Source organism: Symphalangus syndactylus, chromosome 8 (genome assembly GCF_028878055.3).
Source record: "Symphalangus syndactylus isolate Jambi chromosome 8, NHGRI_mSymSyn1-v2.1_pri, whole genome shotgun sequence".
Lineage (NCBI taxonomy): Eukaryota > Metazoa > Chordata > Mammalia > Primates > Hylobatidae > Symphalangus > Symphalangus syndactylus.
The window spans coordinates 28,475,653-28,493,533 of record NC_072430.2 but is presented as its reverse complement, the minus strand read 5'-3'; the positions used below and the strand labels follow the sequence as shown (position 1 = coordinate 28,493,533).

Genomic DNA, 17,881 nt, shown 5'->3' with positions numbered 1-17,881 from the left:
TTTAATAATTACTTAAATGACAGCACTTGGATGCAACCTAGGTGTTTCTGACTACTGCAGACTGTCTTAACCACTTTACTAAGCAGCCATCTCAAAAGGCAACAGGCACTGAAGCACCGCCCAGAGGAAAGGGTGCCCTGACTCAAAGTAATTTGTCTGGTCCTGGAGGCAGCAATTATCTGCTTATAAAAATATGTACTTTTTCTTTTCTTTTCTTTTTTTTTTTTTGAGACAGAGTCTCACTCTGTCCCCCAGGCTCGAGTACAGTGGCGCAATCTCGGCTCATTGCAACCTCTGCCTCTCCGATTCAAGTGATTCTCCTGTCTCAGCCTTAGCCTCCCAAATAGTTGGGACTACAGGCATACACTACCACATCCCGGTAATTTTTTTGTATTCTTAGTAGAGATGGGGTTTCACCATGTTCGCCAGGCCAGGCTGGTCTTGAACTCCTGACCTCAGGTGATCCGCCCGCCTCGGCCTCCCAAAGTGCTGGGATTATATGCGTGAGCCACCGCGCCTGGCCGACTTATGAAAATATCTACTTTTTCAAGGCAACACCTCTTCTGATTCCATGTTCACCAAGAAACTTCTGGTTTGTTCTGGTTCCCATGTGCCCTAACTATAGGAAAATCTTGGCCTAGGCAGAAGGCACACATACCTGGGACCCTTGGCAGTTCTTAGTGCTTATAAATTACTAAACTTGGGTCCTGGTTTTACACATCATTTTTAGCAAGCTAGATTAAATCAGGTCTTCCTATGACATGACATTTTTGAGCCTGACTCTTGCACTCTGGACTGTGCTGATTCCATCAAGGTGATGCTCCAGGCAGTGGCCATGCCCAGGTGGCACCCTCTTGTCTCACCACCTCCTTCAAGCCTCTACAGCATATACTTTTAAAATTGGAGAGAATTTTCTAGCTCCCCTTAAATTCCATAAGGACTCACAGCCTCTCTTGAAAAAAATGTTTGAAACTCCGAAGAATGATAGGCAGGGAATTCCAACAGCTTTGAGAAACTACTGCTATAGGGGTGCGGCCGGAAAGGCGGCCGCCCCCTCGCCCGTCACGCAACGCACGTTCGTGGGGAACCTGGCGCTAAACCATTCGTAGACGACCTGCTTCTGGGTCGGGGTTTCGTACGTAGCAGAGCAGCTCCCTCGCTGCGATCTATTGAAAGTCAGCCCTCGACACAAGGGTTTATAAAACATTTTCAAAAAAATTAAAAAAAGAAAAAAAAAAAAGAGAAAAAAAAAGAAACTACTGCTATAACGAACAGCAGTATTTTCCTAAGGGAATAATTCATTTTTCCCATTTTTAAAAGTTACTTTGGCTCATGCCTGTAATCCCAGCACTTTGGGAGGCCGAGGCAGGCGGATCACGAGGTCAGGAAATCGAGACCATCCTGGCTAACACGGTAAAACCCCGTCTCTACTAAAAATACAAAAAATTAGCCGGGCATGGTGGGGTGCACTGTAGTCCCAGTTACTTGGGAGGCTGAGACAGGAGAATGGCATGAACCTGGGAGACAGAGGTTGCAGTGAGCCGAGATCACTCCACTGCACTCCATCCTGGGCAACAGAGCGAGACTCTGTCTCAAAAAAAAAAAAAAAAAAAGTTACTTTCTGTAGTTCAAATATGGTGAATTTAGAAGAAAGTTAGCAACCTAAGTTAACTATATTGGATACATGTGTATTAACCATGTTGCTTTTAATTTAAAATATCTTAGACACTTGTAAAACTATGAGGGCTAAAAATACAAACAAACAAAAAAATACCCATATACCCAGTGTAAGAAACACTACTGATATAGCTGAAACCCCTGGGTATAGTGTTATAATAATACTATTGTGCAGCCTTTGTAACTGCCATCATAGGGCCGGGCACAGTGGCTCACTCCTGTAATCCCAGCACTTTGGGAGGCCAAGGTGGACAGATCACCTGAGGTCAGGAGTTCAAGACCAGCCTGGTCAACATGATAAAACCCTGTCTCTACTTAAAAAAAAAAAAAAATACAAAAATTAGCTGGGCGTGGTGGTAGGCACCTATAATCCCAGCTACTGGGGAGGCTGAGGCAGGGGAATCGCTTGGACCCAGGAGGCAGACGTTGCAGTGAACCGAGATCGCGCCATTGCACTCCAGCCTGGGCAATAAGAGTGAAACTCCATCTCAAAAAAAAAAAAAAAAAAAAAAATTGTCATTATAGAAGTGAAATGGCATTCAATTAAGCAAGAGTAAAGACTTTTCCCTCCATTTATATTTGGACAGTAGCAAAGTTTTTCACCCAAATCTATATGCTATAATTCCAGATTTGCTTGATGGGAGAACAGTGCAAGAAACCAACATACCGATATTTCTTGGTATGAATCATACAGAGACTATATGTACAAACTAGAAACAGGTGTGACCCCACTCAGATTATTTCTGAACAGTCATTTGTTAAGATTAGGCCTGACGCCTGAGCCATCTGTTTATATGCTACAGAGCAGAGCTTCTGGGGCTTTCAAAGGAAAAGTTTGCTATACAAACTTTCTACCCATGACTGTTACTAAATGTCGGAAATTATGGGACAGACTCTCCAAGGGCAAAACATTTTCTAGGAACCATGCCTGTTTCCTCTTCTGTTAAAAATCAGGCTCAAAATATACCCACAGCTATATAAAGTTACTTGTTCCCTGAGACTGGTAACTTCTAACAAGGGATGGCAATTTCTCTGGACTTATTAACAGAAGGAACGCAATGCCTGTGGGTTCAGTTCTCCCTGTATTTACTGAACACATTCCACACCTGGTATAAAAATAAATAAACCACAGTTCCTCAAGAAGCTGACTCTCTAGGCGTTATAGACAGAGCTGGTGCATGAGGAAGAAAATTACAGGAAGAAGAAACCATAACAGGAAAAAAAAAAAAAAAAAGTCGAAGCAAGCAAAGTAAATAAATAAATAGAATATGCCACTAAGCCAGGCAAGGTGGCACATGCCTGTAATCCCACCTACTCAGGAGGTTTAGGCAGGAAGATAACTAGAGGAAACAACTCCCAGACCAGCCTGGGCAACGTAGCAAGACTCCATCTCAAAAATACAAGTTAAAAAAAAAAATTAGCTGGGTGTGGTGGTGTGTACCTGTAGTCCCAGCTCTTGGCAGGCTAAGGCAAAAGGATCACTTGAGCCTAGGTGTTTGAGGATGCATTGAGCTATGACAGTGCCACTGTACTCCAGCCTGTGTGATGGAGTGAGACCCCATCCCTAAAAAAGAATAAATGCAAGTAAGCAGGGACTGGTTACTGAGGCCTGCTGTTGTGGTTTTCTTTCTTCTTCTCGGGCAATTTCATCTCAGTTTCCTTCCAACACTCTCCCCTCCTCTAATCTACCATGAGGGGTCTGCGATGTCCTCTTTTTCTCCCCTGGAGAGCCTCATACCATCTTCTGGCTTTAATGAAGTCACTTAGGCTGATACTTCCCAGTATCTTCCCTCCAACCTGGATCTCATGCCTGAACTCCAGATCAGCAAATCCATCTGTCTATTCAACACCTCCAACTGGCACCTTAAACTCAGTATTTCTAAAACCGAACTCACCACATGCTCCTCCTTGCCCCTAATAGATCTGCACTTCCTTTCACGTTTCCTCTCTGTTATAGCCCCACCATCTACTGAAAACCTGAATATCAACCAGGACCCATGCTAACCCTTCCCTATGACTCGGTAGGTCCTGAGTATCTCCAGATTCCAACCACCTGTCTCCAACCCTATCCAACTCCAGGTGGCAACCATCTGTACCTGAACCACTCCCCTCAAATCATTCTCCAAAGGGCTCACTCTTCACAGAAACAATAGTACCACACCTGTTTACACCCTTCATTAACTTCCCCACTACCCTCAGGATAAATCCAAATCCTTTAATAAAAAATCCTCATTGTGTGGCCCTTACAGTCAGCCTTTCCTCCACGTACTTCAGGCTTCAGGCAGACCAGCTGCCTCTGCGTCTTTGGCCCTGTGCAGTTCTCTTTGTTGGAAGTCTTCCAGCCCTTGATAGGACTCCCTTGCCCCATCCTCAGGTCACAGCTCAGAATCAACTTCACTGAGCAGCCTTCCCTTTGCTGCACCTCCCTCTGGCTATAGCACACCCTCTACTTCCCTTATCACAGTATGCATCATGCCTGTTTTCTTATTGGCAACAACACTAGGGTGAGCTTCCAAGTATGTATGTGCTTGGCACTTATGCGTCTTCAATACTGAGTGATCATATAAGTGATTGGATGGTCACCAGGAGCAAAGTTCATCTATTCCTGACTTTTTAGGTGGAATAACCAGTTTCTTTAACTTTCCCTTACCCCAGAACCAGGTAGCCAAAGGTAGGGAGGGTCCTAGGTTTAATTAGAGACCTTTCTTCACAGGCCTTGCATAACATTTTACATTTAAGACATTATATAGATACATGAGTACTCCATAACTTCCTACCAACTAGATTAGGGGTTTCCTGGGCAAACCTCCCAATCAGTACTCCAATAGACTAGTTAGCAGAGCTTATGACCTTATGCTACTCTGAGAATTAGGTGTCACAGTTATCCCCATGGTTCAGATGGAGAACTGGGGCTCAGAGATATCACATAACTTGTCCAAAGTAACAGAAGCAGATGGTGAGGAAACTAGAACTCAAACTGAGTTCAGGCAATATGTCTCTAGAACCTTGATTTGGCCTGTAAGAATATAGTCAATGAATTTTCTGTTTACTCAATGAACGTTGAAAGAATGAAGTCAGGAACCGGACATGGTGGCACATGCCTATCGCAGGAGCATCGCTTGAGCCTAGGAATTTGAGACCAACCTGGGCAACACAGCTAGACCTTGTCTCTAAAAAAAAAGAAAATGAACAAAAAAGAAAGAATGAAGTCAGTAAACTGTACTAGAGATCAGGATGACCACTGGGGATATATTAGAAAATGGAAATTTGAACAACCCAAAGTGTATTCACATTTGATTCTGGATCACGTTAGGGGGGAATATAAACATATTCAAAATAAGCACCATTAGTTCTTATAGGGCACCCCAAGGGAAGACTTCTTGCTCTAATCTATTCCTGCTTCACGAGGAGGGGACTACAGGCTCAACTCAGACATCCCAGCCAGGGACACATAGTGAGTGGCCTGTGGGCTAGAACACACAGCCAGCATGCGGGCCAGAGAAGCCTGCAGTGTTTGTTGTTGTTGTTGTTGTTGTTGTTGTTGTTGTTTTTGAGACAGAGTTTCACTCTTGTCGCCCAGGCTGGAGTGCAGTGGTGTGATTTCAGCTCACTGCAACCTCCGCCTCCTGGGTACAAGCGATTCTCCTGCCTCAGCCTCCCCAGTAGCTGGGATTACAGGCGCCCACCACCACGCCCAGCTAATTTTTTTTCTTTTTTTTTTTTGAGCTGGTGTCTTGCTCTGTAGCCCAGGCTGGAGTGCAGTGGCACGATCTCGGCTCACTGCAGCCTCTGCCTCCCACATTCAAGCAATTCTCCTGCCTCAGCCTCCCGAGTAGCTGGGACTACAGGTGCCTGCCACCACACCCTACAGGCGCCCACCACCACGTCCGGCTAATTTTTGCATTTTTAGTAGAGATGGGGTTTCACCATATTGGCCAGGCTGATCTCGAACTCCTGACCTTGTGATTCGCCCGCCTCGGCCTCCCAAAGTGTTGGGATTACAGGCGTGAGCCACCCGCGCCCGGCCTGCAGTGTCTTTAGGTGGCTTACCTCCCGCAGCTCCAGCCTCTGGGCCACGGCCTCGAGGCTCTCCTGGCCAGTGCTCTCCACGGACAGGGTGAACTCCACAAACTCGTTATTAAGCAGCTGGATCCGGGCAACCAGGCAGCTCTTGCTGGACACCGTGTAGCGCCGGGTGCGTTTCAGTTTCAACCCAAATGGCAGTGGCATCTTCTTCTTTCTTCAAGGGTGGAGGAGCAAAGAGGGAAAAGCTACCCGCACCAACCCAGTGGTAGTGACGCCAGGAGAAAGCGATCCTCTCCGGATGGGACGAACACTGTCCGGCCTCCAGTTGCTCAGCCAGCAGCCGCTGCCGCCATTAAAAAGCAACGGAGTCTCCAATGGCCCGAGGAAGGGAGCATTGACGCCAGCGCTGGGGAAAGAGGAACGCCGTTAGTTAAGCAAAGATAACGCTGAGCTTTACTTATATAAAGAAAAGCCAGTCAAGCTGTGTCCAAAGAATAAGCCGTCCCTCTCCGCTGGAAAAAAGAAGGCACTAACAGGACCCGGGAGGCAGGGTGGAATTTTATTTGAGTTGTGTTGGGCTCAGGGTCAGACTCCACCCTTCACTGTATCCTACAAATACGGATAGCAAACTGGGCCATCGTCAGGATTAAATGAGATAATGGCCAGCACTACTGTAATTCCAAATTTAGTAGTTAGTATTCGTGGTCCTCTTCCTATTTTGGATAAGGTGTTGTTTTTTCATAGGTAACTCTTTCAGGTTGTAATACTCCAAATGTCAGAGTTCTTTAGTCCTTAAGTGAGAAAAGTGCAAAATACCCCCAAATGAGCTAGGTTCCAATCCCAATCCCTTTAGAAAATTAACTCTGAAGGAAAATGGGAGGAATAATCCCCATTAAGAATGGCAGGGGTGTGGTTCAAACGCGGTGAGGTGCCTAACAAGCGCTTGTGGAAGTATTTACGTCATCAAATTGATTTACTGATAAACATCATAAAAGACCCAAAAACGTTCGTTATCCATTTACCACTAGAAGAGTGGCAGTTCTGAAAATCCAGACTCCGGCCCCTGTCCAGGGTGGGGACGCCCAAACAGGCCTTCACCTAAGCAGAGCCGCGGCCCAGAAGGGGAGGTGGGCGAGGCCTACCACGCCATCCTGAATTAATGAGCGGCCGGGGGGCAACAAACCCAAGAAGCCCACGGGACCTTGGGGCACTCAGACCCCGGCTTCTCCCGCGTCCTCCCCTTGGGAAGAGCACGCGGCGTTGCCAGGCCAACCACTAGACTCGGAGGCCCCGGAACCCTCTTTCTACAGCCGCGTTTCTGGACGGACGCGCTCTAAAAGGACCGGTCCCTTGGCTACCGAAGGGAACATTTAAAGAGACCAGCGCGAGCCCTACTGGCGGTGGAGAGGTTGGGCGGGCCTCGTGGGATGCCCGCTTTGGAGCCACAGTACCTCAAAATACGCTCCTTACAACGTGTTTTATACAGCTCCTTACAACGTCTCGCTATGCCACCCAGGCTGGAGTGCAGTGGCGCTATCGTAGCTCACCGGAGCCTCGAACACCTGGGCTCAAGGGATCCTCCCGCCTCAGCCTCTCGAGTAGCTGGGACCACAGGTGCACGCCACCACGCCGGGCTCTAACAGAGTTTTTAACCAGACCTGTTGATGGTAACTTCTGGGCCGAGGTAAATGGGGACGAGCACCAGCTGGGGATTTTTATATCACCTGGATTAGTTTTTTCTCCCTAAACGAGTCTACAAAATCCCGCATGTTTCCAGGGTCCTGAGACGGTTCCCCACCTTCCTTCTGCGCAGAGATTGCCTGCTGGGGATCAATCACTTAGCGAGACCCAGCTATAGCTGGCTATGCTGAGCTCCGGCCCGGGGCCGCGCGGAGAGGCAGGATGTGCTCCCGACCCTCTCATCTGGCAGACAGAACCCAGGCTTCAGGAAGAGAAGCGGCTTTCGCAGTTTCACGCTAGGACGGGCTGAGCTGGGAATCGATCCCAAATTCCACACTCCCAGTACTCTGCTGGGTCCTGCTCTCCTGACTGGGTCTCAGGCCCAGAGGTGATGGGGCACTCAGGGTTAGGGAATGGCAGACCTGGAGAAAAGGGTTCCGCTACTACCCTCGGCTTTGCCAAACTTAACATTTTGAAATTCCATTCCACAAATGTGTATTGCGTCTCTGGGAACAAAACAGCGGAATGAGCATCGTGAGAAATCTAAGACGAATCCCTAAGCCGTCGCTGTCTTTAAGGAGATTACAAACATGCTATAATTACATACAGAGCTGTATCTCTAATAAGGACCCAACCACGGTTTTATCTGGCTAGTTTTTTGTTTGTTTGTTTTGAGTTCTGGTTATTCCCCATAGCCAGGAAAATCAAAATATTAAAAACAAGGGATAGGGGAAGGCCAGAAGAAGAAAACAACGCTGGAACTACCTAAAGCACTGTGTTAATTAACAGCATTTGCTGAGTGCCTTCTGTAGGTAAAAGCACCATACTATCGAGGGAAACAGAAAGTAAATATTAAAAGATATGGTTTCCACTTCCAGTAGTTTTCAATGCTCTTTGCTGTTTCAGGGGTATAAACGAAGTAAGTAAAGCAAGATGGAAAAAAATTAGCAAATGACAACTTTAAATAATAAGCTTTTAACTAGAAAATTGATAAACCAAGAGTAAATATTTAAGGATTATAAATATGCATACTAAACACCCTTTCATGAGATCAGATGGTGAGTTTCAATTTTATATAAAAATTATGGTAACTGGAAACTGGGCGGATTAGGTAGTGTAGACGAACAGACAAGATATTGCATATGTGTAGAGGAAAGATAAATATTTGTATTAGGTGCCATTCAAATATGGTAGTCTTTTCACTACATAGAACTATGCCTTGAAAGCAATAGATACTACACTGTATAACTTAATTATTAAGCTCTGATTAAGCAAACTCAGTAAAACTTTCAATTGTCCCTCAGACTTGAAATGTATTACTGCATCAGGGATAAAGGAAAAGTCAAAGTTATCTCTTATTTTGGTAGATGAAATTGAAAAAGTTGCAGTGTGTGTGTACATGGTGCATCGCCCCAACAAGATCTATCCGTAAGAATGGCTTGCTTTTTGCTTATTTATATAAAACCCACTATGTTAAAACAATGATTTAGTTTAATAATTTACAAATTTATCAATGATTTACACATCTTAATTTTCAGTAATATGCAGTATTTGTTGCCAAATGATGTAATACAATTATGAATGTCTTAGGATAATAAAACCAAGATGAGTAGAAATTTAAGAGTTCTTTGGGGAGGTCTGTTTCAGGTATAAAATAATATGCAATAATATGAAAGTGATTGGGTCTGGAATTATTTACTAAAGTCAACATAATTTATAAATAGCTATTAAAGGAAAACTAGGAGATAATTTTGTTTCTCTACAAAATCTTTGTTTTGTGGTAAGTAAACGGATACATACTAGATTCTTCTTCAGTACAAGTTTACAAAAGGCAGTCTGAACTATTTGTGAATTCATTTTTATTTTCCCTCTCTACATCCCTTTCCAAAAGTTCCTCAAATACACTTTACTTCTCAATCTTACAGCGTTTCCCCCTTCCTATTAAGGTCCTCACCACATGTAATTTTGCCAACCTTGCTTTAAAATAAAATAAGCACTAAAAGGAGAGAGTATGTGACATTTTTAGAATAATATCTATAGCTATAGCATTAAACCCATGTTTCTCACGGAGAAAACATCTGTGCGTAGATGCTCCCGAATAAAATGCCCTAGAAACAAAACGGACTATATTGAGAGTAAAATTACTGTCGTATCCCAAACTTAAAAAAATAAATAAATAAACTGTCAGCAACTATTAGGCATAGAGCAGTTGTCACTTGGAGCACATGAATGTTTTGAATGTGTTTGTGAGCATACGCTATTATTATAAGGCTTTCTCAGCAAAAAAGAAAATAGGACGAGCATGCCAAGAGCGGCCAATCTAATCAGGATTTGCAGAAATCACAAGTCGGAATTTGCAGATCCAAGAATTCTTTTTTCCAGAGTAAACACTCTACTCCCAAAACAAACCCAGGCGTTACCAAACAGTCCTTCCCTGCGCCCCTTCTCGCCAAAGTTATCTGGCGAATTCCACGTTTACATATTCTGAGAGGCACAAATGTGCCTAACACATTTAAAACCCTGATCCAGAATTAACCCGCAACAATCGGCCAGGGTGTTCAGAATAGAAGTTCAAGATTCCTTTTAGAAATTACTCAAGTACATGAGAGCGAACCTGGAAAAGCAAGACTTTTCTCTTTGTTACGCTTCTGCTACGGGTCTGGCCGCCGCGCCCCATTCTCCTGGACTCCGGGGCCGCGGGCGCGCTCCGGGGTCCGGGCGAGCGGACACACCCCACCGCTCGTGCCGGCGCCCGCCCCTCCCGCCGGCCGGGGCCCGCGCCCTCACCTGCTCCCGCTCCCGCATCCTCGGGACCGGGCGCCCCGCTCAGCGACCCGCCTCCCGGGGCCCCGCCGCGCGGCCGCCGCAGCCGCACCCGCACGCCAGCCCGCGCCGCGGCGCGCTCATGGGGCTTGCACGCCTCACTTCCTGTCTCCAAAAACCCGGCCCGCAGACCATTCCCCTGGGCAGAGTCCGGCGGTGGCGACGGCGACGGGCGAGGCCTGGAGGTGGGACCTGCCGGCGAGGAGCGCCGCACAAAGAAGCCCTGCGGGGGCGGCGGGTGGCAGGAGGACGGACAGACTGTCGGACCGACGCGGGACGCGCGGCCGGAGCAGCGGGGCGGCCGGGCCCGGGCGTCCCTCCCCCTGGGCCGGGCGGGCGGATCCGGGGAGGCGGCGGCGGCCAGTGACCTCAGAGAGTTGGAATGCGGGCAGCCGCGCGGGGGAGGCGCGGACAGCTGCGCCCGGCCGCCGGGGAGGGGGCGCGCCGCTGCTTTTTTTAATCGTATGATCACTTATTTTAAGAGTTTCCAAATAAAGCAAGGCTTTTAATAAAATGAGAGGAGGGAGTATTATTTAGGTTCCAGATGAAGGGTTTTATTCTTGTGTTATTAGGTAAGCTGTAAAATGCTGTTATTGATGGTTATTCGTTTACTCTGGTATATTTCTGAACACTAGTGGAATACATTTCTTCTTTTCCTGCTTGCTCCTAAGGTTATGCCCCATGTAACTAGACACTTACAGTACTGGGTGGGAAAGCCCCCCCACACACCAAAAAATGGTTCATATGCCTCAAATAACCCGTCAGTCCCCAAAAGGGAGCTGTCTGCGTATGCAATGCAGAGCAGAACTGTTAAGGATGGAGACTTGATAAAGTTGTCTGGGTTCAAATCCCAGCTCCAACATTTACTAGCTGGATGACCTTGTGCAAATTTCTTAACTTCTCTTTACCTGTTTCCTCTCCTATAAAACAGGGATATTGCCGGGCGCGGTGGCTCACGCCTGTAATCCCAGCACTTTGGGAGGCCGAGGCGGGCGGATCACGAGGTCAGGAGATCGAGACCAACCTGGCTAACATGGTGAAACCCCGTCTCTACTAAAAATACAAAAAATTAGCCAGGCGAGGTGGGGGGCGCTTGTAGTCCCAGCTACGCAGGAGGCTGAGGCAGGAGGATGGCGTGAACCCCGGGGGGCGGAGCCTGCAGTGAGCCGAGATTGCGCCACTGCACTCCAGCCTGGGTGAAAGAGCGAGACTCCGTCTCAAAAAAGTAAAAAAAAAAAAACAGGGATATTAATATCTTTGCACCGCAGGGGTGGGGGAAATAAATACTAAGCAATATCCAATAACTTGTGCAAAGTATATATGAAGTGTTTCGTTTAACGTTTATTACACAGTATTCTTGTAATGCATTATTACTGTATTGCAGCACTTAAGCTGAGGAGTAAAACTGTGTGACCCTACCACTATTACAATAGTGTAAGATCTTCTCTTGGCATGTGGAACACAGACTCTTTTAATTTATGTAAATTTTAATTTCAATGATTTTGTTTTAATGCTGTTGTTTCTGGAAAGCTTTTTAAAGTATTGTTTCATGTAAATCTCATTTTCTTAAACAATTAAAAAGTTTTGAATACTTAACTATGCATGAGATGTGGTCCCTGCACAACACGGACTTTTGGTTTAGTGGGTGATAAACGCACCTGCACACCACACAGGCAGTACAAGGCCAAAGCGGGGAGCATTGTCATAGAGGTATGAGTGCTATCCAAGAGCAAAGCCCAGCAAGGTGCATCTTGGGTCATTTAGCTAAAGACAAATAAGATTACCTGTGTTTCCAAGGGAAAAAAATAGATCAATTCTGTTTGTAATTGATATTTCAACTGAACTCTATGAGGGGGTCAATTTGTGTGTGAGGAAAGAAAAGAGATCTAAAAAGAAGTCACTTTGCTGGCTTCCTAAGGTAGAAAAATTGGAATCATGTGTGACTTCTCCCATTCTCATCTCCAGCCTGTCGTCAAGACCTAGTATTTCCTCCTTTGAAATGTTTAATGAATTCTTTGTTTCCTTTCTGTTCCCCCTAGAACATTCTAAATCCAAACCCTTATCATTTTACATCTGGATTATTGCAACAAGGGTGGTCTCCTGGCATCTGGTTTCTCAGTTCTCTCTTATTTGCTTGCTAATACCAGGCTTCCTTCTCTTATCACTGCTAATGGACTCCCAAGGTTAAGTTCTTCTGCCTGACCTATAGGGACTTTCCAAACGGGCCTGACCACCCGTATCGCTTTCTGCCCCTGTCAAGCTTTGCCCCTGGCCAGCAGCCCCTCCTGCCCTCCTTCCATTTGTCTAAGCCTTCTACTTCTCTGCAAGTAAGACTCTGCTTCCAGGATGACTTTCTAGCCACACCATTCCACAGTGATCTCCACACTTGGCAAGAACTGTAAAAGTTGTTTCATGACGGCTTCTTTTATATCTCCTAGGATTCCTAGGACAGTACTGGGCAAAGAGTAGGCACTAAATAAAAACTTGTTAATTGAATCAGGAAGAAAATAAAAGAATTTTAAAAATAGAAAATGACCGTAAAACCCAAGAGATGTTAGACAACTGAGCTGAACTTCCTCCCTCACAGTCCACAGATGTCATTTACTGACCAAGTACCTAAGCCCTATTTTCCCTCAGCTATGTTAATTTGGCAGTAACATTCATGGGAAGGCACTTGAATAATGCCTTCAAAATATTAGACATAAATTATTAGCTTGTGTTTCATATCTAAGGAAGTGAGATAATTTATATGGTGCCACCCCCAAAGATACAAAAGGATGTAAGTAAAAAGTCCCCTTCTCACCCTGCCTGCTAGACACCCAGCTCTTCTCCTGGGGGGTAACCAGTGTTCCCTCATTCCTCTGTATCCTTACAGAGATGTTCTGCAGAGTTACAAGCAACTACATATAAGTATCTTTACCCCCTCTTGTTATCCAGAAGGTGGTATACTTATACATACTTTTACACTGGAAGTTATTTCTTACTAAAATAAATAAATTGAAATGTAAAAAGAAAGCCCAGCACATAAAATGATGAAAGACAAAAAGATGAAAGGAGGCCGGGCGTGGTAGCTTATGCCTGTAATTCCAGCACTTTGGGAAGCCTAGGAGGGCAGATCACCTGAGGTCAGGATTTCGAGATCAGCCTAGCCAACATGAAGAAACCCCGTCTCTACTAAAAATACAAAAATTAGCTGGGAGTGGTAGAGCATGCCTGTAGTCCCAGCTACTGGGGAGGTTGAGGCATGAGAATCGCTTGAGCCCGGGAGGCACAGGTTGTGGCGAGCCAAGATCATGCCACTGCACTCCAGCCTGGGTGACAGAGCAAGACTCTGTCTCAAAAAAAAAAAAAAAGGAAAGGAAACTGTGGTTTGGTGGGTGCACTGACTAGTGTTTTCTTAGAAGTTCAAAAGTTAATCTGTTCTGATAGCATGGTGAATACCCACTGTATAAATTATCATCATCTGCAAAAATCCAAATTGAATGAATGCCCTGCCACACAAAGATAATGATTCCTGGCTGGGCGCGGTGGCTCACGCCTGTAATCCCAGCACTTTGGGAGGCCAAGGCAGGTGGATCACGAGGTCAGGAGTTCAGGACCAGCCTGGCCAATATGGTGAAACCCCACCTCTACTAAAAAAAATACAAAAATTATGCCCGGCGCGGTGGCTCATGCCTGCAATCCCAGCACTTTGGGAGGCCGAGGCGGGTGGATCACGCGGTCAGGAGTTCAGGACCAGCCTGGCCAATATGATGAAACCCCATCTCTACTAAAAAAATACAAAAATTACGCCCGGCACGGTGACTCACGCCTGTAATTCCAGCACTTTGAGAGGCCGAGGTGGGCAGATCACGAGGTCAGGAGATTGAGACCATGCTGGCTAACACAGTGAAACCCCGTCTCTACTAAAAATATAAAAAATTAGCCAGGCATGGTGGTGGGCGCCTGTAGTCCCAGCTACTTGGGAGGCTGAGGCAAGAGAATGGCGTGAACCTGGGAGGCGGAGCTTGCAGTGAGCTAAGATCGCACCACTGCACTCCAGCCTGGGCGACAGAGCGAGACTCCATCTCAAAAAAAAAAAAAAAAAAATTAGCTGGGCAGGTGGCACATGCCTGTAGTCCCAGCTACTCAGGAGGCTGAGGCAGGAGAATCTCTTGAACCCAGGAGGCAGAGGTTGCAGTGAGCTGAGATCGCACCACTACACTCCAGCCTGGGCGATAGAGTGAGACTCTGTCTCAGAAAAAAAAAAAAAAAAAAAGATAATGATCCCTGAGGAAGGGGACAGTGAGGGCTAGAACTAGAAATGTGTGGCTGGGCACGGTGGCTCACGCCTGTAATCCCAGAACTTTGGGAGGCCCAGGCGGGCGGATCACGAGGTCAGCAGTTCGAGACCAGCCTGGCCAACATGATGAAACCCTGTCTCTACTAAAAATACAAAAATTAGCCAGACATGGTGGAGGGCGCCTGTAGTCCCAGCTACTTGGGAGGCTGAGGCAGGAGAATCACTTGAACCCGGGAGGTGGAGGTTGCAGTGAGCTGAGATCGCGCCATTGCACTCCAGCCTAGGGGACAAGCACCAGACTCCATCTCAAAAAAAAAAAAAAAAAATAGAAATGTGAAGTCTTTGGTCTCTGAATCTGCACCTTAAGTTCTGCCTACCACACTCAATACTGTGTCACATGCAACACCTTTTCAGTTGCAAACGAGCAATCATTTTATGGATAGATTCCCCTGGGCATCAGAGAAATTATTATCTTGGCAGTGTGTTTGTTGAAATGGAGAAGCATGTCTGCCTCAGTAGCAAGTGACTGCTGTGACTGTAATTCCCAACACTTAGGGCCTTTGATCCAAGTGTGTCTATGCCATGTGATAATCACTATTGGAAAACGCTTGTCCATTCAGCCCACATATATTTAGAAGCCAGGTGCTGCAAGGAGAAAGGTAAATAGATGCATACCCCTGTCCTCAAAGACTCACCATGTGAACAAAAGGTGAATATGTAATTGTAGTAGGTGAGGAAATTTATACATGGTTATACTTTATAGTCTGAATGGACTGGTGATGTCTGGTTAATCACTGTGATCAGCTTCTGCTTGAGTCTGGAAGGACAAAAAAAGGTTGACTGAGTACTCAAAGAAAAGCAAAGCTTTGGGCCGGGTACAGTGGCTCACACCCAGCACTTTGGGAGGTCGAGGCAGGCGGATCATGAGGTCAAGAGAGCGAGACCATCCTGGCCAACATGGTGAAACTCTGTCTCTACTAAAAATACAAAAATTAGCTGGGTGTGGTGGCACACGCCTGTAGTCTCAGCTACTCGGGAGGCTGAGGCAGGAGAATCCTTTGAAACCAGGAGGTGGAGGTTGCAGTGAGCTGAGATCATGCCACTGTACTCCAGCCTGGCGACAGAGTGAGACTCCATCTCAAAAAAAAAAAAAAGAAAAAAAAAAAGAAAAGATTTTCAAGCAGAACACCCCCATCCCCACCCCACCTTCCCCCACCCCCAGTGCTTCTACATACTCACAGACATGCGCACACGTGCAAAGGATGTGCAACATCCAGCTGAAATACAACCTGAGAAGAGATTGCAGACGTGGTTGGGGGGCAATGTTAGAAGACTCATGGCGACATGGAGATGGGGTTGGTACTCAGCCCTTCTGACTTCAAAGCCAATGCTCTTTTCAGTCATCTATTCTTTTTGGAAGACAGCCCAAAGCCCTCTTAGCTGGCACTTTGGGTTTGTTGAAATCTGGTCTTCACACTATCCCCTAGAGGAAAACATGTCGTTTCCCCTGAATCAGAGAACATTTACAAGCTGGGGGAAAAAAAAAAACAAAAAACTGTCCAGTTTAGTCTTTTTCAAGCCCAGCATGCCTACTCCCTCTAATGGCTTCTCTTAGGGCACTGTCATGAACATCTTCTTCGAGATGTGATGTAGTTTGTGAAGCTGCAGTTTACAGGGAAGTGCCTGGAACTGCACTGGAACACCAAATGAACCATTGGTTTAGTGGGTTTGCCCCTCCTGTGATCTAGACATTGTAACATCTTAGATCTAAAGGTGGGAGGTCTCAAGCAGCCTTTCAGTCTCTTTTCCATAGTTGTCCTAAAAGTTAGCTCATTGTCCTAAAAGTTAACACTTTCTTGAATATAGTTTAATAAGTTTCCCTACTCTGAATGTTTTAATGAAAACATTAGTTTTTATTAAATGTTATTTTCAATATTATGTAAATATTGACTGAGAATATTTTACCATACCCAGTAATGGTAAAACATGTTTTTGTTCTTAGTTCTGAAATGGTTGGTAAAGGAATAAAAGTAATTCATCTGTCTTTTGGATTGTGAGTGTCATGAAAGCAGGGAGTTGGTCTTGCTCCTCTTTTCTCTCTGGCTCATAGCACTGTATCCGAGTGTAGGTACTTAATTTTTAATCAGCAAGCATAATACTGCTATAAGCCAGGCACAGTTCAATATGCTTCACAAATATTAACTTATTTCATCCTTATAGTAACTCTTTGCAGGTGAAATTAGTATCATACCTATATCACAGATAAGGAAACTGAGGCACAGAGATGAGAAGCAATTTGCCGGAGGTCTCAGAGGGAGTGGCAGAACCAGGATTCAGACCCAGACAGTCTGGCTGCAGTGCCCTTGTTCTGTGTCATTCTGCTCTGCTGCCTGTCATCAATGTTGAATGAGTGTATGATCACTGGATTTATCCTTGAGGAATGCTTTTGTAAATTAGGTCTTTAATTTCTTTTACCCTATAAATATTTAATGAGTGCTTACTATGTGTCCAGCATCCTGAAAGGTTGGAGAAATACGAAGCTCTACAGAGAGTTTATAATTTTGTTAGGGAAGACACACACACACACGAAATAACATTGCTCAGAATATATTATACTAATAGCTTCCATATAGATGCCATAGGAATTCACAAGAAAGGATTATATGAGATTATTAAAGGACCATATGACAGACCCTAGGTAGCCCCACAGCTCCTGCTCCTGCTGTCCCCACAACCCACTCCTGACCCCTAGTGTGGATTGCTTAGGTAATAAACGTGGCAAAAATAAGAGGTTTGGCAGATGTAAATGAGGTCGTGAATCAGCTGATTTTGGGGTCAGGTCCTGGGTGGGCCTAACTTAATTAAATGAAAGCCCTTGGCTGGTCTCAAACTTCTGGCCTCAAGTGATCCTCCCACCTCTACTTCACTGAGTTGAAATTACAGGCATGAGCCACTGTGGCTGGCCTTTATTGGCTTAAGTGAACAGACATGTTAGTGAACCCTTTGGCAAAGAACTGTGGGCAGCCTCTAGGACTTTAGGGTGGCTTCCATATGATAGCCAGAAAAAAATCTGGGTCTTTACTCATAAAGCCACAAGGAAATGAATTTTTTTTTTTTTTTTTTTTTTTTGAGACAGGGTCTCACTCTGTCATAAAGGCTGCAGTATAGTGGCATGATTTTGGCTCACTGCAACCTCTGCCTCCCAGGCTCAAGCAATCCTCCCCTCTCAGCTTCCCAACTAGCTGAGACTAGAAGTCCATGCCACCACGCCCAGCTAATTTTTTGTACTTTTGAAGAGACATGTTTTTGCCATGTTGCCCAGGCTGGTCACGAACTCCTGGTCTCAGCTGATCCGCCAGCCTCAGCCTCCCAAACTGCTGGGATTACAGGCAT

At 45.7% G+C, this 17,881-nt stretch overlaps 1 protein-coding gene across 1 annotated transcript in view; it reads right to left on the bottom strand.

Annotated features, from left to right (window-relative positions):
• PTPN21 (protein tyrosine phosphatase non-receptor type 21) overlaps positions 1–6,874 on the bottom strand; it is an 87,394-nt gene extending 80,520 nt beyond the window's left edge. Inside the window, exons 1-3 of the mRNA XM_063645500.1 lie at positions 6,726–6,874; positions 5,728–6,109; positions 4,822–4,845 (exon numbers count right to left, since the gene is read on the bottom strand). Coding sequence (XP_063501570.1) covers positions 4,822–4,845; positions 5,728–5,907 — 204 coding nt within the window. The 5' untranslated portion in view covers positions 5,908–6,109; positions 6,726–6,874. The remainder of the gene's footprint in view (positions 1–4,821; positions 4,846–5,727; positions 6,110–6,725) is intronic.
• Positions 6,875–17,881: the final 11,007 nt, after the last annotated feature.